The sequence below is a fragment of the Maylandia zebra genome, linkage group LG5 (assembly GCF_041146795.1).
Source record: "Maylandia zebra isolate NMK-2024a linkage group LG5, Mzebra_GT3a, whole genome shotgun sequence".
Lineage (NCBI taxonomy): Eukaryota > Metazoa > Chordata > Actinopteri > Cichliformes > Cichlidae > Maylandia > Maylandia zebra.
In genome coordinates, this window is record NC_135171.1 from 20,320,918 (window position 1) to 20,339,678 (window position 18,761).

At 39.8% G+C, this 18,761-nt stretch overlaps 1 protein-coding gene across 2 annotated transcripts in view; it reads left to right on the top strand.

Annotated features, from left to right (window-relative positions):
- The first annotated feature begins 540 nt into the window (after nucleotides 1-540).
- slc4a8 (solute carrier family 4 member 8) overlaps nucleotides 541-18,761 on the top strand; it is a 33,861-nt gene continuing 15,640 nt past the window's right edge. For both annotated transcript variants that reach the window (XM_004544933.4, XM_004544934.4), the window contains exons 1-5: nucleotides 541-851; nucleotides 13,196-13,277; nucleotides 15,850-16,002; nucleotides 16,440-16,575; nucleotides 18,157-18,317. In XM_004544933.4, coding sequence (XP_004544990.1) covers nucleotides 807-851; nucleotides 13,196-13,277; nucleotides 15,850-16,002; nucleotides 16,440-16,575; nucleotides 18,157-18,317 — 577 coding nt within the window. In that variant the 5' untranslated portion in view covers nucleotides 541-806. The remainder of the gene's footprint in view (nucleotides 852-13,195; nucleotides 13,278-15,849; nucleotides 16,003-16,439; nucleotides 16,576-18,156; nucleotides 18,318-18,761) is intronic.

The following is an 18,761-nucleotide window of genomic DNA, read 5'->3' on the forward strand; positions in this document are numbered from 1 at the left end:
ACGTACATTTATGCATATATGATACAGCAGCCTTCACGTGATATGCCAGACTTTTAACCTGCATGTTTTTTGTTTTGTTTTTTGTGGATTTCAGTATTTCAGACCACTTACTAGCATTAGTAAGATGTGCGTCGTTGTCCCATTAAAACATACCAGCTTCACATTTAGTTTGGTGGGATCTGCGCTACAGTAAGTAAATAAAGTTTATTAATTAAACGTTTTTCACAGACAGAAAGCTAACATACGCACAATAAACAGGAGAAGCACCAATGAACTTTAAACAAGATAAATAATGTTAGTATAAATTATTGTGTAGGTTGAGTTATTTGTCATATTAAGATTATGCAGTCGTTTTAGACGGAATTGAACCTTTTGCTGTACACAGTAGTCGCACAACCGGAAACTGCTGGAAAGAACACTGTAAAGAAGCTCTGTAGGCTCATAATAGTCTTGGCTTCAACGTGTTGGTAGCAGCAATGCGTCGCAGCTCGTTGCTTACCTCTGCGCTCTGATTGGATGGGGCTGCAGTGATGCTCTCCGCATCCTGCTTTCACACAGCTACAGCAGGAGGGAGGGGAGCTCGAAGCGCGACTGGGAAATCATCTCAACACAGGAGCAAAATAACAGTTTTTTTCGCTTTAGTCCTTTGAGATAGATGTAAACACTTAATATGGCCGCAGAAACAAAGGGAGCTGATGTAGCCCATTCGTGACTGTTCACTCAAAACGTCCGAAAACAGCGCAAAGCGGCTCAGTGAAAGTCTTACTTTACACTCCGTGAAGGTAAAGCAGGATAACCAGGAGACCATGAGCGCGCAAGTCAACGACCCCGAGAGTATACTGTGCTACCAGGTAAAGTGGTTTTTTACTGTGTGCTGCATTGCTTTGACGCTGTGGGCTGGCACTGAGCAGGGTGCACACAACCTCGGACAACTGTAGTCCCATGCTTCGAGATTCTCTCAAACTCAAAGATTGAGAGCACTCCGGAAGGTTTATAATATTATTTTTATTTCGTTATTCTACCTAAACATTTTAATGGTTAAGAGACCTCAGTAAAACATTTTGTATGATGTTAAGGTGTGTTTCCTGCCCTACAGGATGATGCTGTAATCGGGGGATGTTGTTGATGTTGTTCTGAGTTGCGAACACGTGCACTGATTCCGGAGAACATTGAAATGCGCAGAGGGGTCGTAGCTCCTGGGACTAACGCACAAGAATACATGAAGGATTGCGTTCTGGAAATGCCGTGGACACGGTGCTGTGAGAGTGCAGCAGATTATTGATTAGATATTTTCCTCCTGTCCAACACAGCGCTCATTAAAAACTGCTGGTCCGAACGACGCGTGTGCACGAGGCAGAATAAAAGGAAGAGATGTGTGGTGGATTTTCTGCTGACTTTTAGTTGAACGGCGTGTTATTTCTGCTTAGTTACCCTCAAATGACCTTGACGCCATTCTCACATGGTGTTCTATAAAGAGGAGGGTCTGTTTCCATACAGGCAGAAGGGGGACAGCTTGTGGGAAAGCTGTGGTTTGAAGGGGAAATTGTCTTGATCCAGTGTCCTGCTGATGTGCATGTGTCATGTCCTCTAACAGAATCTCAGTAGCAGTATGGATAAGAAAGCCAGTGAGCACACCAGGCTTCATTCAAACTGACAATCATTAACATTTGAACAGACTGATTATAACCACCCTGGCATGCAGTTGGGCAGCTTAATGGACTTGATGCAGCCTGCCCTAACAGTCATGTCACCCTTTTGATTCATAGCATCCTGTCTGGGCCAGAGACAGATGGAGTAAGACCAGAGGTGAGCTGGGAAGTCTCTGACATGATTAGCCAGCTTTCAGTAAGGGAGAGGAAATGGCCAGAAGCTCTTCAAATATTAGCGTTATCTAAGCTTGTGTTAAAATCTGTATAACTGTCTCTCCACCATGTCTGTGATGTGTTGTGGACCTTTGCATTTCATACCACCTGCAACCTGTTGATTTCTCACACGGTGCTGCTGATGGGGCTCAGGTGGTGGGAAAAGAGAGGTAATTTCTTTTAGGAAAATGCAAAATGTAAAAATGGATAACAGCAGTAAGGCTGGGAATAGAACAGTTTCACTTAGATATATCTGCATGATTCAAAGATACGTTGATGAAGGGTTAATTATTACATTATTAATAATAACAATTAATGTAATAATTAATAAGTATTAATGTTTCCTTGCCATAAAAGGCGAATAATGTCAGCTTCCACGTTTAATCTATGATACTGCATTATATATATATAAATATTTTTTAGAGGTTTGTTAATTTTTTTTTAAATATTTGGTTTAGATACAAAGTAACTACATATACAACTACTGGAAAAAGTACAAATCAGTTGAAGCTGAAGTGCAACCGTGGAAGAATATGAATATAGGACTGGACAAACAGATGTTGTTGTATCAAGCAAATTGTCAGTTTTATATATGTGTCTTTCTCCAAGTACTAAACAGGCGAGGTAATGTCACGCTTGGGAAATAATTATTGTGTAAATGTTATCAGATACTCTTTACTGATTGCATAAATTGACTTTTTAGTCCATTCGCCCCATGCAGCCAAATTTGATCTCACAACTAGCACAACCTTTGCATAGAACAAAGAGCAACTTGAACTTAATTAATAAACTACTATGTTTTAAGAAAAATAAGTGAAATTTCACAAAATGTCCACATTCAGCCAGTGTGCTGCCATTGCAAAGAACTCTAAGGTCCAAAATGAGTGAAATGCATCATGACAGCTACTCCGGTTAACTGTCACCGGGATGTTGGTCAAAAGCTTCTAATTGTCTTTTTCAACAAAAGATTGTAAAGCTGACAATGACTCAGACCTCCATCTTTGCAAAGCCCTTTGAGGACTGGATTAAATCTTCTGGCAGGGTGGTTTTGGTCCATGGGCTGTATTTTGGACACCCTTAGTTTAACCACTGATAAAGTTTAGTCTTACTGTTACAAACTTGAGTGCTTCATTTTAGTAGGCACAGTGTAATTTTTTTTAGTGCCATTCATGCACTGCGTTTGCAGTACCTGCAATAAAGGAAAGTATTGTATTGATTGAGACGACTTAATTTTCCCTCACTACTTTCATTTATCTAACAGAAATGTAAATCAATAAATCCAAATACCAGCAAAAACAAGCCTACAGACACAGTCAAAACAAACTGCAATGACTTCCAGATCTCTAACTAAACCAACTAAACAGGTATTCATTTTCAAATGTTCACAGTATCACTCCCAGGCCTGCTACTATAAGTGATTTTCAGTTACAGTTAATAAGTTAGTGCTCTCCACATCGTGCATTTGTCTGCATTTTAAGCCCATCAAGCACAAAACTGTCACAGTTCCCAGTTTAGTCGCTTTACGGCAACTATTTGGCATCGGCCCCAAAGTTTCATTTTAATTAGTTAACTGGTATAGAATCCATTTAGTGACCGTGATCAATAAGCCCCCATCTAATGAATGAATGTGTACTTTAAAGAGCAACATTCTAGTTTCCAAAAGTCTCCACGTTATGTGAAAACTGTACTAAAACTCTCATTTTTAAGGCGCTCAATACATTATTATAGTAATGAGGCATGACCAGCACGTCCAATTATTGGCAGCCATTTAGTTTGAAAGAGCGTGTATAATCACAGATATGTGAAAAACTCTTCAAAAATTAGGAAATGGTGTAGAAGAGTCTTTGGGAATCATTTGGTCCCCTGGACTTTGGCACTAGTATTTATTTATTTATTTTCAATTTTCAGATGACTGAGAATTAGTTAAAAACGCAAAACTCAGTGCTCAGCCCGCTTTAGTGTTTGCTTTTGATTATTTAACCTTATTGTGTACTATATTGTAGAAGGTGTGATTTTTAATTACAGTATATATTACAGTCTTTTACCCACACAGCCATTTGAGCTGGCAGTAATCTTTCTAGAAGGAAAATAATTAGAGAGAGAGCTACAGGGAGGCTGAATTCAACATGTGGCATTGAATAAGGTGTGTATGAGTCATGCTACTCGTGGGCTGATACAGTCAAAACAGCCGTCCCTCTCATCCTACCTCCCCCAGCTATCTCTTTTCCTCTTTCACTCTTTCACCATTACCTCTTCCTCTCCACCATTCATGTTCATCCCCTTCTCTTAGTGAAGCGCTGTCACATGCGTCTGCACCAGATCTGTAATGTCACCGTGCTATGGACACGTTTAAATAACCTGGGGCTATGGCGCCAAGTGCCAATGCAGGCTCTCAGAAACAAAGCTCAGTCTGGAAGTGACAGACCCAGTTGTCTGAGTCAGGGCGTATATCCCTGCTGTCAATTCAGAGTGCTTGTGTGTGGGGAATAGCGCATTGAAAAGGGAGGTGGGGTGTTGTTGGAGTTTGAAGATAAAAATAGGAGACGCCAGAGAAACACAGTTAAGGAGGAGAAGGGAAATTTTGTCTCAAAAGATTTGCTGAAAAACTTTTGTTACAGAGCGCGAAATCAATGTTATGATTGGTCAAGTCAGGAATGAAATCTCAAAAGACTTGAAAGTTCAGGCTTATTTTTGCAACAATTTTTTTGCTCATACGCGCATCATTTTCCTGCCTCTTGTGTTTTCAAAGCTCTCCATCAAGAGCTCAAAGTCTTTACAGTAGCCAGCGAGCTCTGACTCCACTCACAGCTCCTTTGCAGACCCGTTGGAGTCAGAGAGCATTTTAGTGCCAAGCATCGATTGCCCCGCTCAGCTAGGACACGGGGATTCAAATCATTGCTGCTCTACTTGTTCGGGACGATAAGCAGTTCAATATGTTGTTTTGTTTTTTATCCTCTTTGATGCTTTTCGAGAACACCTTGTCAAATAATACTTATCTTAAAGATGACGTCCTGCATCACAGGCAGGTTTTATCAGCAGTCTAAGTAGGACATTCAACCCTGCTCTGGGAATCTGACATGTTTCTGGGACAGCCTGCTCGGCGTTTTCAGAGGTATCAAACTCACATTTCATTTTCATACTGAGACACTAGACTGAGGTGTTTAAAGTCATCAGCAGGTAGATCTTTGAAATTGGCTAAGTGTAATACATAGAATCATTTGTTTCCATTCTAACAGTTTGTCATTTACTAGGTGAACAAAAATATTATTTCATACCCTTTTAATATTTAAAAAATTCAAAGGGCATAAAACATCAGATTAATTCCCTGGAAAAGGCGCTGTCTTTTTTTCTACGCACAATTTTGCTTCTTAACATTACTGTCTCTTCACTGCACATCAACAAAAAGCTTCAGTAAAGTTAAAAAGACCATCCTTTAAAAAAGTCGCATTACTTTGGGAAAATCTGGAGGGCAAATACCTCTGATGTCCCAAGAAAGCAAAACATAGCTAGAGTTTATTTACAAAAATACAGTGCAGTTAAGTTCTGATCTTTTCCAGCTTTGAATTCACATGATATTTGAATTAACACTATCACGTCTTTTTAGTCACAAAGCAGCTTCGGTGAGGGTCGACTGTTTCCGCCGAGATGCTGGTAAAGGACAGAACCTCAAGGACAGGCAGCCATTTTGGCAGTGAACTGATCCTGTGGTACAGTCGTGCTAATCTGTTGGGGAAATTATTGAGCCATAATCCCACCTCAGTACGGTGGCAGATGTTGAGCTTGAGGAAAAGAGTAAAGAAAGAGGTCCGGTTGCCAGGATATAAAAACAGGCAGAATCACACAAATGACTTGCTCTGTCAGTGGAAAATTACGCACACGTGCGTGCTTTGAGGGTCACAGATGTGCTCCCACAGAGGGAACAAACAAAACTTTGAGTACCATGTGAGCCTTTAATTAGCTGAAGCATGTAACGTGACACAGGAGAGGTGAGTTGTGAATGACAGGGAACCATTAACCTGTTAAAAACACACACACTTGCATGAATTTGCCATTAAGGAAGTGCTGTTAGTCAACTGTGACCTAGATGACTGCGGGCTGCGAGTCACGAGCATAGACTGAGGAGAAAGAACATCATAATCATGGAACAGATACATGGTTGTGTAATCTGATCTCGCCCACAGTGGCGACCTTTTATTTCTTTCATGTTGCATCTTTTCCTCTGTATAATGCAGCTTCACTCAGTCTGTAGTTGTAGTTATTGTTTTAGAGTTTAGATGTCTCAGTCTGTGTGTGTGTGTGTGTGTGTGTGTGTGTGTGTGTGTGTGCGTGTGTGCGTGTGTGTAAATGGAAACAAACTAATTGATCTGATCTGATGGCCTGTCTGGGACAAAGAGCCTTTAGAGTCGTCCCTCTTTTGGAGTGTGTCTATATGTTTAGTAAAGCTGCAGTTCTAATGGAGCTGACTGCCTGCAGCCTGAGCCCAAACCTATAAACTGCATGAAACAACCAACACCTGCACAGCTGCAAAGATTACTGGGGCATTGTGTGTGAGAGAAAATCACAGCTACATGTGAATGCACACAGAGCTTTGAACAGTAGATTTGAATGACCTGGTTTGTATAGATGATATATCTTCCACATGTTCTTCTCGCTCTTATAAATGCAAACCCTAATTAAAAAATCATAAACAAAACTCTGTTTAAAATGTAAATAAAACAGAATGCAATGAACAGCAACATGTCCCAAGAAGTTAGGTCGACCAGTTATAGTTGGCCCAACAGCTGGTCTTTTCAGACATTCCCAGATGTTTACAGACTTAATGGAAGAGGGAATGCTGCACAGTGCTAAACATGGCCCAAAGTGTGTCCCAACTTTTATGTGATGCTACCAGTAAATTGAAAGTGGGCTTCCCAGTTCTTTTGTACATACAGTACAGTACTTCTGTTTGTAACGATCCAGTGTTTTCACTTTGGAGACTCAGTTTCTGTTTGACATTTTCTGTTTGACTTTGTTCTAGTCTTCAATTTGAATATTACCTTTGCTCAGATAAGATTTTTATTCTGATTTAGTATTCATAGTTTTCTTTGTTAGTTATTCTCAGGTTTTTCCTCTCCTCCTATCATCTGTGTGCCTAGTCTGTGTATCTGTTAGGTCTCCCCTAAGGGAGAGGCCAGCCACCCTTCAGAGGAAGCTCATTTCCACTACTTGTATCTTCAATCTAGTCCTTTCGGTCAATACCCAAATATCATGACCACAGGTAAGGTTAGGGATGTAGATGAACCTGTAAAGGGTCTGTTAATTCGAGAGCTTCACTTTTATGCTCATCTGTCTTCACCACTACGAACCGGTGCTGCTTCCGCATCACTGCATCTCCCCTCTCCCCTCACTCATTAACAAGACCCTGAGATACATAAACTCCTCCACTTAGGGCAGAAAGTCGTCCTTGACCCTGAGCGGGCACTCCACCCTTTTCCGGCTGAGGACCATGGCAGACTTGGAGGTGCTGATTCTCATCCCCGCTGCTTCACACTCGGCTGCGAACCGCTCCAATGCAAACTGCAGTTTTACTGATCAAGACAGTGTTCTGAAGCAAAAGTTGCATTACTATAAAATAAACCAACAAACCAACTGATGCAGCCTCTGCCCCTGTTTGTAAGTCCAGTTATCAGGAATAAAGACATAAATCTTTAAAAACAGATCACCAGTATCTACTTTTATTTTTTAAGATATATAAATCTAAAATAGCTAACTCTAGTTCAAAGAAAACAAAGAGGAACAGGATTAGAAGTGAACACAGTGACAGCTCAGGTTGAGAGAGGCAAGGCTGAGATGGTTTGGTCATGTTTTGAGAAATTACAGTGAATACGCTGGACAAAGGATGTTGAATATGGAAGACCAGATAGAAGTCTCATGGGTGTAGTGAAGGAGGACATGCAGTGGGTTGGTGTGACAGAGGAGGATGTTAGGGATAGAGGTAGATAATCCACTGTGGAGACCACCTAAGGAAGCAACCAAAAGGATAAAAAGTAGACATTACTCTGGAGTAAATAGTTTATTAGTCAAGTGTTATTTTCATGGCTCTGTAGTGTAGTGGTTTACACATTTGCTCAACAAGTGAAAGAGCCCCAGTTTGATTCTGGGATGAGACACAAATCCCTTTGGAAGTGCATCCGGTGTAAAAAAAAAAAAAAAGTAGTAACCAAAACATGTGGAGCTGCTCACAGTGGTGACCCTCTGTGAATAAGCTGACAGCGTTTTAGTCCTATTTTCATCAGCAGATGTATTGTTGTATGGCTGTCCTGCCTCAGAAGCATCTGTAGAATTAAATGAAACTTCGATGCACTTAACTGCTACATGTAGCCCACATACACCTTGAGTCCCATTCGGTCTTTGGCCAAAGCCTGACTACCTAATTAGGTACCCTTAATCTTTGAAATAACAGAATTGGCTTGGGAATATGAAGTGCTCAGTCACCGAAGAAGAAAAAAGAAATCCCAAAGCGCTGATATGGTAGAGAGGATGTGAAAGGAGGCAAGAAGGCAGCACCAGGCCACCCATTGTGTTTCTTTTAAGCTCATTTGAAAGAGGCTGTTATAAAACATAACCGAAGTGTGTTGTGGATTTGAATTTTTGCTTATAATAGAGTAAGACATTCATCTGTCTGAACTGCATGTTAATTACTTTTTCCTTATCAGAATCTTATGTTAATATGCTTAGCTGTTCCATTTTTAGCAGCATGGAGAGGCTAAAGAAAGTGGGAGATTAAATACTGCTTTGGGACTTCAAGTTACAGACACACTTACAGCACTGTCTTGCTTTTAAATCACATTTCATAAGTGCAGCCAGAAACCATTGAGTTCTTGCAATAAAACATGCGTGGGGTTTTATCAGTTAAACCCTGTGAGAAATAAAAAGCTCTTGCTCCATAACACACAGTGATACACACAGGGTACTGGAGTGCAATAGATGTTTTGTGTCCTGACAGGCTTTATGTATCAGGATATGTTTCTCCAACTGTGGTCATAATTTTATACTATGGGGTTTTTTTTCGTCCTTTGTTCAGATTCGACATTTTGTGCAAGCAAAAGGCCATCTCTCTGAAGTGCTCCTTTCATCAGGGCAATGATTTTAGGCGTGCCATCAAATCCACCTAGGGATGGTTCTAAAAAGAATAAATTGAGGGACTGCCCCAGTGAAAGCCAAAGTTTGGAACCCCGTTGAATTTCTGTTGGGAGACTTGAAATGGGCCGCACATGCAAGAAAACCCTGAAACAATTTGCAGTTGAGGGAGTTTCTGGAATTTTAGCAAGTCATCATTCAGATATATTTTCAAATAGATGATTGAAAGAGCTAATCGTCCATATGTATTGTGTTCATATGAATACTTTGTAGCATTGTCCAGGTTCTTGCTCTTATGTGTATGTCTGACAAATGTGAGTCAGTGGCTCTGCTGTAGACCAAGCTAATATTACAATCCAAAAGCCCTTCGGGAAGACATATTGCAACTATTGTTGCTGCTGTGGTCATTATGCAGCAATCCCAGCCACAGCAAAACATTGCTGACAGAGACACTGCAAGTCTTCAGTGTTTCCCCTTTAGTTTTTCCCCTAAAAGGCAATGCAATGAATGGATTATCCAGATACTCTCAGCCATCATTCAGTATATGGTATGACAATTGTGTATTCCTCATGCACACCTGTTGAGACAAATGCTCTCAAAACAGCTTTGCTCTAAATTAGATTATCAGATGTTTTTAAAGCTATTGATTAAAAATCTGTATTTTTTGTTCTACAGAATTCTGCATCCACCCACATGCAATCACAGTAGCATTGCCAGTATGTAAACACAATGCATACAGAGTTGGCAAAAGCATGCATAGTGTAGAAAGCAGATTATATATATCAGTGTCTGCATGTGTGTTTGTATTGTGCTGCTGGTAGGGATTTATGGCATCATGCATCCCTTCATCGATTTACATTTATTTATAGACTGGTGCAGTGCCCACTGTCACAGGCATATTGACGTCAGCAAAAGTAGACGTCACAGTGAGTGGAAGTTTTATTTCTGAGCTATGTTATCTGAACTACTGAAATAATAAATCATCACAGAGGAGTGTGACCACATCTGTGAGGTTGTTACCCCAGACATCGCTTAATTATAGGAAGATGACCCCAAATTGATCTAAATAACTTCAAACTTAACAAGGACAATATGTGATTGAAGTGCAGCTGTTCATCGTTATTTCAAGGGGTTTACAAATGTTTAGCATTATATATTTATATATATATATCCCTATTTTTAAAGGTTCAAAAATAATTGGCCCGCTGACAAACAAGAAGTTTCATGAGCAGGTGAGACCTGTTCCCTTGTTATTTCATGACAAATGCATCCATCCATCCATTTTCTGCTACTTATCTAGGTAAAGGTTGTGGTGGCAACCACATCCCAAGCCAACTGAGAGATATAATCTCTCCAGCATGTCCTGAGTCTGCCCAGGGCCGTCTCCTGATAAGATGAGCCCAGATGTGGAGGAAGTAGCAGTTCTACTCTGAGTCCCTCACGAATGGCCTAACTCCTCACCCTGACAAAGGAGACAGACATAATTTCTGAAGTTGATTCAACTTGTTGACTGTCATTTTAAATATGAGGACCAAAGAGAAGTCAGTGCAAGTGAGGAAGGCCATCATTAGGCTGAAAAACCAAGGGTAGATATATTAAAGTTCACAATCAAGTGTTTTCTTCATGAATGGGCACAAAGCATTTACAACAGCACTCAAGAAGAGGAAGGTCACATTAGACTTTGCTAAAATATCTAAAAGAGCACTCACAGTTCTGACAAAAAAACAACCTTTGGATGAATCTGAGACGAACTTGTACCAGAATGATGGGAAAAGAAACATATGGAGAATGAGAAAAACAGGTAATGATCCAAAGCATATCATATGATCTTCAAACACGATGAAGGCAATATTATAGCAGGGGAATGTCTGGCTGCCAGATGGGACTGTCACAAGTCGCAGCATGAATTCTGAAGTGTACAGAGCTATACTCGCTAAAGCATTCAGCTTAATTCTGCCGTAGTGATCAAACGGTGCTTCACAGGAAATACCCAAAACCATATTGCAAAAGCAACTCCAGAATTTCTCAAGGCAAAAAAGGGGTTAAAATCAGTCACCTGATTTCAGCCAGGTAGGGCAGCTTTTCAGTTACTGAAACCCACAAACAAGCAACAACTGACGATAACAGCTGTAAACATCTGACAGAGCACATGAAGGAAAGAAACAGCATTTGGTGATATCCATGGGTTGTAGACTTTAGATAGACACTGACTGCAAAGTTTCATCCAAGTAATAAAATAATCTTTACATTTAAAATCCTGTTAGTTTGTTAATTTGAGCCTCTGAAAATGGGAGATTATGTATAAAAATGTCTGATTCTGTTAATGAAACATTTGTGGAAAACCCCTTTACACAAAGTATGCAATTCAATCACATCTTGATTGTTTAATTTAAAATCTACGTGGTGGTGTACAGAGGCAAAACTACAACAACTGTCAATGTATTTTACTGGTAATAGCTCCAACCAACAACATACTATAATAGTTAGGTCCATATATATTTGGACACTTACAAATGTTTTTTTTTTTTTACCGGTTTACTGAAACATATCCCAGTTATAGTTATATAATGGATAGACATGATGAGTAGACTGTCAGCTTTCACTTAATCCACATTCAAATTGAATGAAGGATTTAGGATTTTCAGCTCCTTAACATGTGTCGCCCTCTTTTTAAAGGGAACAAAAGTAACTGGACAATTGACTCAGAGGCTATTTAATGGAAAGGTATGGGCAATTCCTTTGTTATGTCATTATCAATTAAAAAGATAAAAGGCCTGGGGTTTATTTGAGGTGTGGTGCTGGCATTTGGAAGACTTTGGTTTAAATAGACAACATGGGGTCAAATGAGCTCCTAAGGAGGTGATCCATGCAAGTGAAACAAGCCATCCACAAGCTGTGAACAGGAAAAAACCCATCTGATAAATTGCTACAATAATAGGAGTGGCCAAATGTACAGTTTGATACACGCCGAGAAAGAAGGAAAGTACTGGTGAGCTCAGCAACACAAAAAGACCTAGTGTTCATGGAAGACAACAGTGGTTTATGATCACAGAATCATTTCACCTTCACAACAGCCAACCAAGTGAACAACACTCACCAGGAGGTAGGCTCCTGTCTAGTCTACCAATTAAGAGAAGACTGCATGAAAGTAAATACATAGAGTTCACTGCAAGGTGCAAGTCATTCATAAACCTCAAGAATATAAAGGGTAGATTGGACTTTGCTAAGATCTAAGATCTTGGAGATTAAAATTCGGACAGAAAGGCCCACAAACAAACAACAACTAAAGCTGCTGCAGTAAAGGCCTGGCAGAGCATTAAAAGTGGGGAAACCCAGAATCTGGTGAACTACATGAATTCAAGACTTCAGGCCCTTTACCTGCAGAGGGTATTTAACCAAGTATTAGAAATGAACATTTTATTTTCAGTTATTTAATTTTTCCAATTACTATTGAGCCCCTGAAATGAAGGGATTATGTGTAAAAATGCTTTAGTTCCTCACATTTTTATGTAATCTTGTTGTTCAGCCCACTGAATTAAATCTGAAAGTCTGCATCTGAGTTGTTTCATTTAAAATTCATTGTGGTAATATATTTGTAAACATCCTGTAAACAGATACGATGGAGCAGTAGAGTTACTCCAAACATTTTGTAACATGTCTTGGAGCAATCTGCCCTTATTATCATAGGTCAGATACACTCACCATGAAAAACACACTGCATGTGAGCTAACTGCACTGTTTCTTAGAACAGCAACATCCTGCAGCAGTCTGCCAACAGATTCATCACCAATGGAAATGGCTCTTTGTTAATTTGATTTGATTTCCCCAGGACAGTAGAGCCTTGCACTCATACTCTTTTTACCTCTGCTGTGTGTGTGTGTGTGTGTGTGTGTGTGCTGCCGAGTGTGCACGCCTGCCTGTCCTCCTGCATGTGTCCATACCAGACATTCTAAGAATAACTTTCAGGAATTTGATGCTTCTTGTGGAAAAACTTCCTTTGCGGTGACAATAGCTTCTCCTTATCAGGAAACTTCTTGACTTAATAACCTTTAAAACTTTCTTTCAGGGCCTAATCTTTAAAGGCTGAAGACGATCAACATTTCCACCGAATCAATATGGCTACTAGAGACAAAGAGCATTGATTACACCAAAAAAAAAAATCAAAGCAGAATCATTATGCTTACATGTGTCTTTTTTATATCTGTGTCCATCAGAGGCCTGATGAGGAGGTGGTGGTAGATCAGGGAGGAACCAGCTCTGTGCTGAACATCCACTATGAGAAGGAAGAACTGGAAAGTGAGTAACTTGCAGATTTGTTGAAAGTTGCCCCCATGTGTAAAATACAGGGTCAGCAAGAATCCATCTGTCACAGTTTTGTTAAGATTTATTTTAAACTGTCTGACTTGTACTGCTGCAAGTATGACTTTCAGCGGTACCAAAAAAAGCATTCTCTGTAGTTGTACATGGACCACGTAGCCTTTTAACAACAGGCCTGATAACCTATAGTCCTGAAGTGCCGCCGAGCAGGACACCCAACATAAAAAAAATCCTCAAGAGGATAAAGATCTGATCCAGTAATCCACGACAAAGAAGGAAAATGTATTGTTTGTCCTGAATCTGATGTTCAGCCAGTGGATGGACTGTCCTCTCCAGCACCCTTGTGCACACCTTCTCGGGAAGGGCCAAGGGACGTGTTCAAGTTAGAACACGTCCCTTGGCCCTCCTCCTTAAAAAGGAGGACCAGCACCAAAGTATGCCAATCCCAGACCACAGTTTCCACCTTTCACATGATCTTGCAGAGGTTGCAGCCAAGACAGCCACACAACATCCAGCTCGTATCCAGCATAAGCACCAAGCTTATGGATATGGACACCAAGTTCTGATTTTACAATGTAAACCAAATTTTACAATATAAAAGAACACTTTCCTGAAACTATCGTTATTGCTTTCCAAAAGCTGAATTTACTCCCACTTTTTAGAAAGACTCAGCAGCCACACAGAAACATGTATGTTTATTTGGGGGGGTGTGGGGGTGGTGGGTTGTTATTTTGGTGCATTATCTAAATGAACTTTTATTTCAGTGGTCAACTGAACATAAAAACTCAATATCTAAAAGCTCCAATCTGCTAAAAATTGCTTAAAAGTTTATTTGCTTTTTTGCAACCTGTATATATTGGCTCTACAGTATTAAACTGTATTAAAAAACGTAATTAAACTTAATCAGCTGGATCGCTGTGGCCCACTTTTACCTCTGACCACCCCCTCTCACTGCCTCACACTGAAGGCAACTCCAGAGTGGATTATACTCCAACCACTCACCAGGAGACCGGTTCCAGAACCCAGTCTGTATCCTGAGGTGTTCCCAATTATATCTAGCTGTATATCAGTCTCACACACTCGTTTGGGTCCTTTGTCCATAATACAAGTAATCTTATATGTCTCAAGAACCAGTTTCAGCAGAATGGGATCAGACAACCAAAGCCCCCACCTTTGAGCACTTCCTGATCCACATTGCACCAGATCTGTATGGCTAACTATTTAGAGTACACTCCTAACGGGTTGCCAGCCTGTTGCAGGCCCAACTTAGTGAGACAGACATACTCATATCTAATTTAGAATCACCAATTAACCCAACTCGACTAACTGGATGTTCTCGGACTGTAGTAGGAACCCAGAGTTAGCCCACACAGACATGAGAAGAGCAGGCAAACTTCAAGCCCCAGCCAGATGGTAGTTTCAAACCCAGCACTGCTAACATTGTTGCTGTGAGGCAGCAATGCTAACAGTGTAGTGTAGTGGTTAACATATTTGCCCGCCAAGTGGAAAATGAGACCAATGTAGGATCTGGATCTCTGGCTGGAAATGAACCAATAACCTCCTGCTTGCCAAACAAATGTATGAAGTCCTGCACTACGCTATGCTGAGTTGACCAGATGCTGATCAATAACGTGTGTCCATGAGTGCCTGCATGTACGTTCACTCATATTCAAAAATAATAAAATTCATATGTCTTATGCAGAATTATTCTCTCAAAATGTTTAAAATCTATTTGTGTAAGCCTGTTGTTTATTTATTTATTCAAAAAGACTAATATTCAAATAAAGCTCCAGTATATACAGTGTCACATGCAATCAGTCTCTTGGTTATCACACCACGCTGTTTTTGAAATTGAATCCACTAATGATAATTAATGATGGCAACAGTCAAGACTAATATAGGACAGGAAGGGTGTTGTTTTCTCATTTTCCCCGTGGAGTTTAACACCTATGCCTGAGTTTAATGGCTTTCACTTTTATCCTGCATGCTGAGAAATCATAGGACACATTATTCCTTCATGTTTTTCCCCTCTCAGTGTTTGAAGATAATTCTTTTTCCAAGCGCTAAATGCTCTTAATATTGCGGGTAAACTTAAAAATACCTGTAGAGAGTAAACTAATTGCACAAAAACAGGTCACATAGTCTCTAGTCAAATCTTGTAAAATTACTGAAGCTCTCTCAAGATAACCATCAGTTTTAAATTTTGGTTGCAAATCTTCACCACACAGCAATCAATTGACAGCAGGAGCAAAAACCTCTTCATTGTGAGTCCCTTTGGTCTAACGGGAGCTCTCCTTGTTTCATGTTTATTAAATAAATTAACAATAAAAATAGAACTTATGAAGACATCTTGCATCTCGGATTAGCCTATTTGCATAATAACTACTTGTTTTGTCAATTCACTAAACTCCTTACAGTCTTTTCATCAGATAAAATGAAGTTAAACTAAAGTGCATGCCTGTGTGACATTAAAATGCTCGCATGTTTACTTGATAATCAAATATACTTTCTTTTAATTTTTCTTGTCTTTTTTTTTTTGCATTGTTTTCAGGTCACAGGACTCTGTTCGTTGGGGTCCGGATGCCCAGGCAGAGCCATCGTCACCACAAAGGTCATGGTTCCCGCCACCGCAAGAGAGACAGAAGGGCAAGCAGCATTGCAGCACAACAAAGCGAGGAGAATGAGACAACCAGTTCTAGTCATGGTAGCGCATACAGAAACAAACACATCAGAATTTTTCTTAGGCTACCCCATTACTTAAAGTGTTTTACAGTTTAGATGCATTATTTTGATTATTTTGGCTCATATAGTCATTCACCAATCAGATGGAGCCATATAGTGACTTGCTAACAGGACCAGCACCCATAGAGTAGGTAGTGGTTGTTAAACAAAGCCTATCAATATTGTGGGCACTTCACACATGCAGGACTCCAGGCTGAAATTGACAAACCACTAATTAGCTAACACAGAACAGGAACAAATCAGCATGCTGCACATGTGTACAAATGTGTGTTAAAGTATGTATGCATGTGGGCTCAGAAGCCATTAAAAGGCATGTAAGGACAGAGTAAGAAATGTTGTGTTTTGGAAAGTCTTTTGAGAACCTACAGGTCACCTCTCCTTCCTCCCACACATCACCAGACACACCATCCCAGCGGGTCCAGTTCATTCTAGGCAATGAGGAGGACGCTGAACACGTGTCCCATGAGCTGTTCACCGAGCTGGATGAGATCTGTGTCAAGGATGGCAAGGATGCTGAGTGGAAAGAAACAGCCAGGTCAGGATATCTCCTCAGGGAGCTGTTGGTAACAGTGCTTAGCAATAAGGTTTCTGACAGCCTGGCAGCTCTACAGCGGCACTAATATGAAGAGGGAAGTCTACAAGAGGTAGTTACACTTAAAGCTCGCTGAAGGTTAGCTCAAGGTGAAAAGATCAAAAGCCGTGAGTCAAACAAATATGGCTTATTTGTGCTGTTCAAATGCCAAATCTAAGTTTCTCATGCTCACTTTTTTTTATTTGGTGGTGTGAACCACTGTACAAGAGATTTAAAGCACATCTATGCGTGGGAAAGAAAAACAGCTTTCTATTTAAAGTTGAATACTCCCTCTACACTTAACCTGAAGAAGAAGTGTATTCATCATACTTCAAGGAACTCCTTTAAAAAGACCCGACGTGAGTCAAGCAGTCCCTATTATAGCCACGGCTGGGAAAGCATAGCATCTGTTCTCAAGGGCCTTTGGTTTCAGTTCTTACCTAAAGGTTTTAAGTCTCTGCATCAGCAACTCCTGCTGGACAAACCAGCAACTTGTGTGGTAGCTCACTGTCCTCCGTGTGTGAGAGGTCAACTCTAAATATTTACAAGATATTTTGGAAACAGAAAATCAGTATAATATCATGTAGCAGTGGAGCAGTAACAAGGAAATTGGAAGCAAAAAAAACAACAATGACACAACGTGACAGATTTTCCGTTTTGTGTCTTTTTTGACAAATTAATAACTCAAGAATAAAACTGGAGCTCCAACAACAGAAAGATTAAAGCCCAAACAACACCCATAGAATTAAATCATTAAAAATAAATAAATAAATAAAACATTTATCATATGATTTTTATTTTAACTAATACTTTATTTAAATATTCCTAATGTCTGCAATCATAAAACTAAAAAACAGTTATAAAATAAATTACACTGTACACTGAACCCACATTATCCACACATATAGAGCGACACTATATGTGCTCTAACAGCCCTAAACAGCCCAAATACATTGAAGTTACATATCTGCAACTAGAATGAGACCAAAAAGCCAGAGGAGACTGAACAATGGGCTAACGGTGCCCTTTACAATCAAGCTCTGATTGCAGAGCTACTGCAGGAGTCAGGTTAATGCTTTGTTCAAAAGCACTAATCAGGTGAGGAACATTTTATCTGCTGGGAGACAATGTACAGCAAATGTACCAAGTGGGGACTTTTGTAGAAAACTGACAGTAGATATACTTAGGAATAAATTATACTATTGACCTTCTAAAAAAATGCAAAAATGAAGAAGTGATAGAAATGCTGTTTGTTTTTTTAATGGTAGCTGAAAAGAAGCTTTTGCTAAAGCAAACATTTCTTTACATGTTATTCTTTATCCACAGTAACAGCTTGTTTTGGCTCAGCTGTTGTCATTTAAATGACACTTTGTCAATTTATAAGATTGAAGTTATGTTCTTAAGTTTTATAAAAATAATTAAGCCTTTGTATGGTAGCCTTTGTAATCAATATAGCGAATTAAACAGAAGGAAAAAATCATAATAATAATACTTCACATGTGCTCCAACTTGCAAGTTGCTAAATAACATCTCTTTATGCTGCAGATGGCTGAAGTTTGAGGAAGATGTGGAGGACGGTGGAGAAAGGTGGAGCAAGCCTTACGTTGCTACGCTTTCCCTCCACAGTCTATTTGAGCTGCGCAGTTGCATTATCAACGGCAGCGTATTGCTTGACATGCATGCTGACTGCATTGAAGAGATCGCAGGTGAGAACACTTGTATGTTAATATGACTCTACCTGAGTGCTCTATATAAGAAGGCAGGTTCAGACTCATTATTAAGGGCGAAACAAAACTTATTATTGGTCTTTATCATGTGCTTTTCTCTCATGTTTGGCATATAATTGTGGTCAGAAGTTTATATACACCCATTATGGGCATGAAGGTCATGGTCATTCTGAACTTAATTATTTCTTTGAAGTGTTCTTTTTCCAGGATGGAATCATTTCACTGCATACATCTTTAATGACTTTAAAAAACAAGGATTGCTGTTTGTTTGTTTTGTTTTGTATTTTCTCTAATTTACCGGGTCAAAAGTGTACACACACACACACACACACACACACACACACACACACACACACACACACACACACACACACACACAGCATTTGTTTCAATGCTCTCTAGTCTGTTGAATCTTGACCAGTT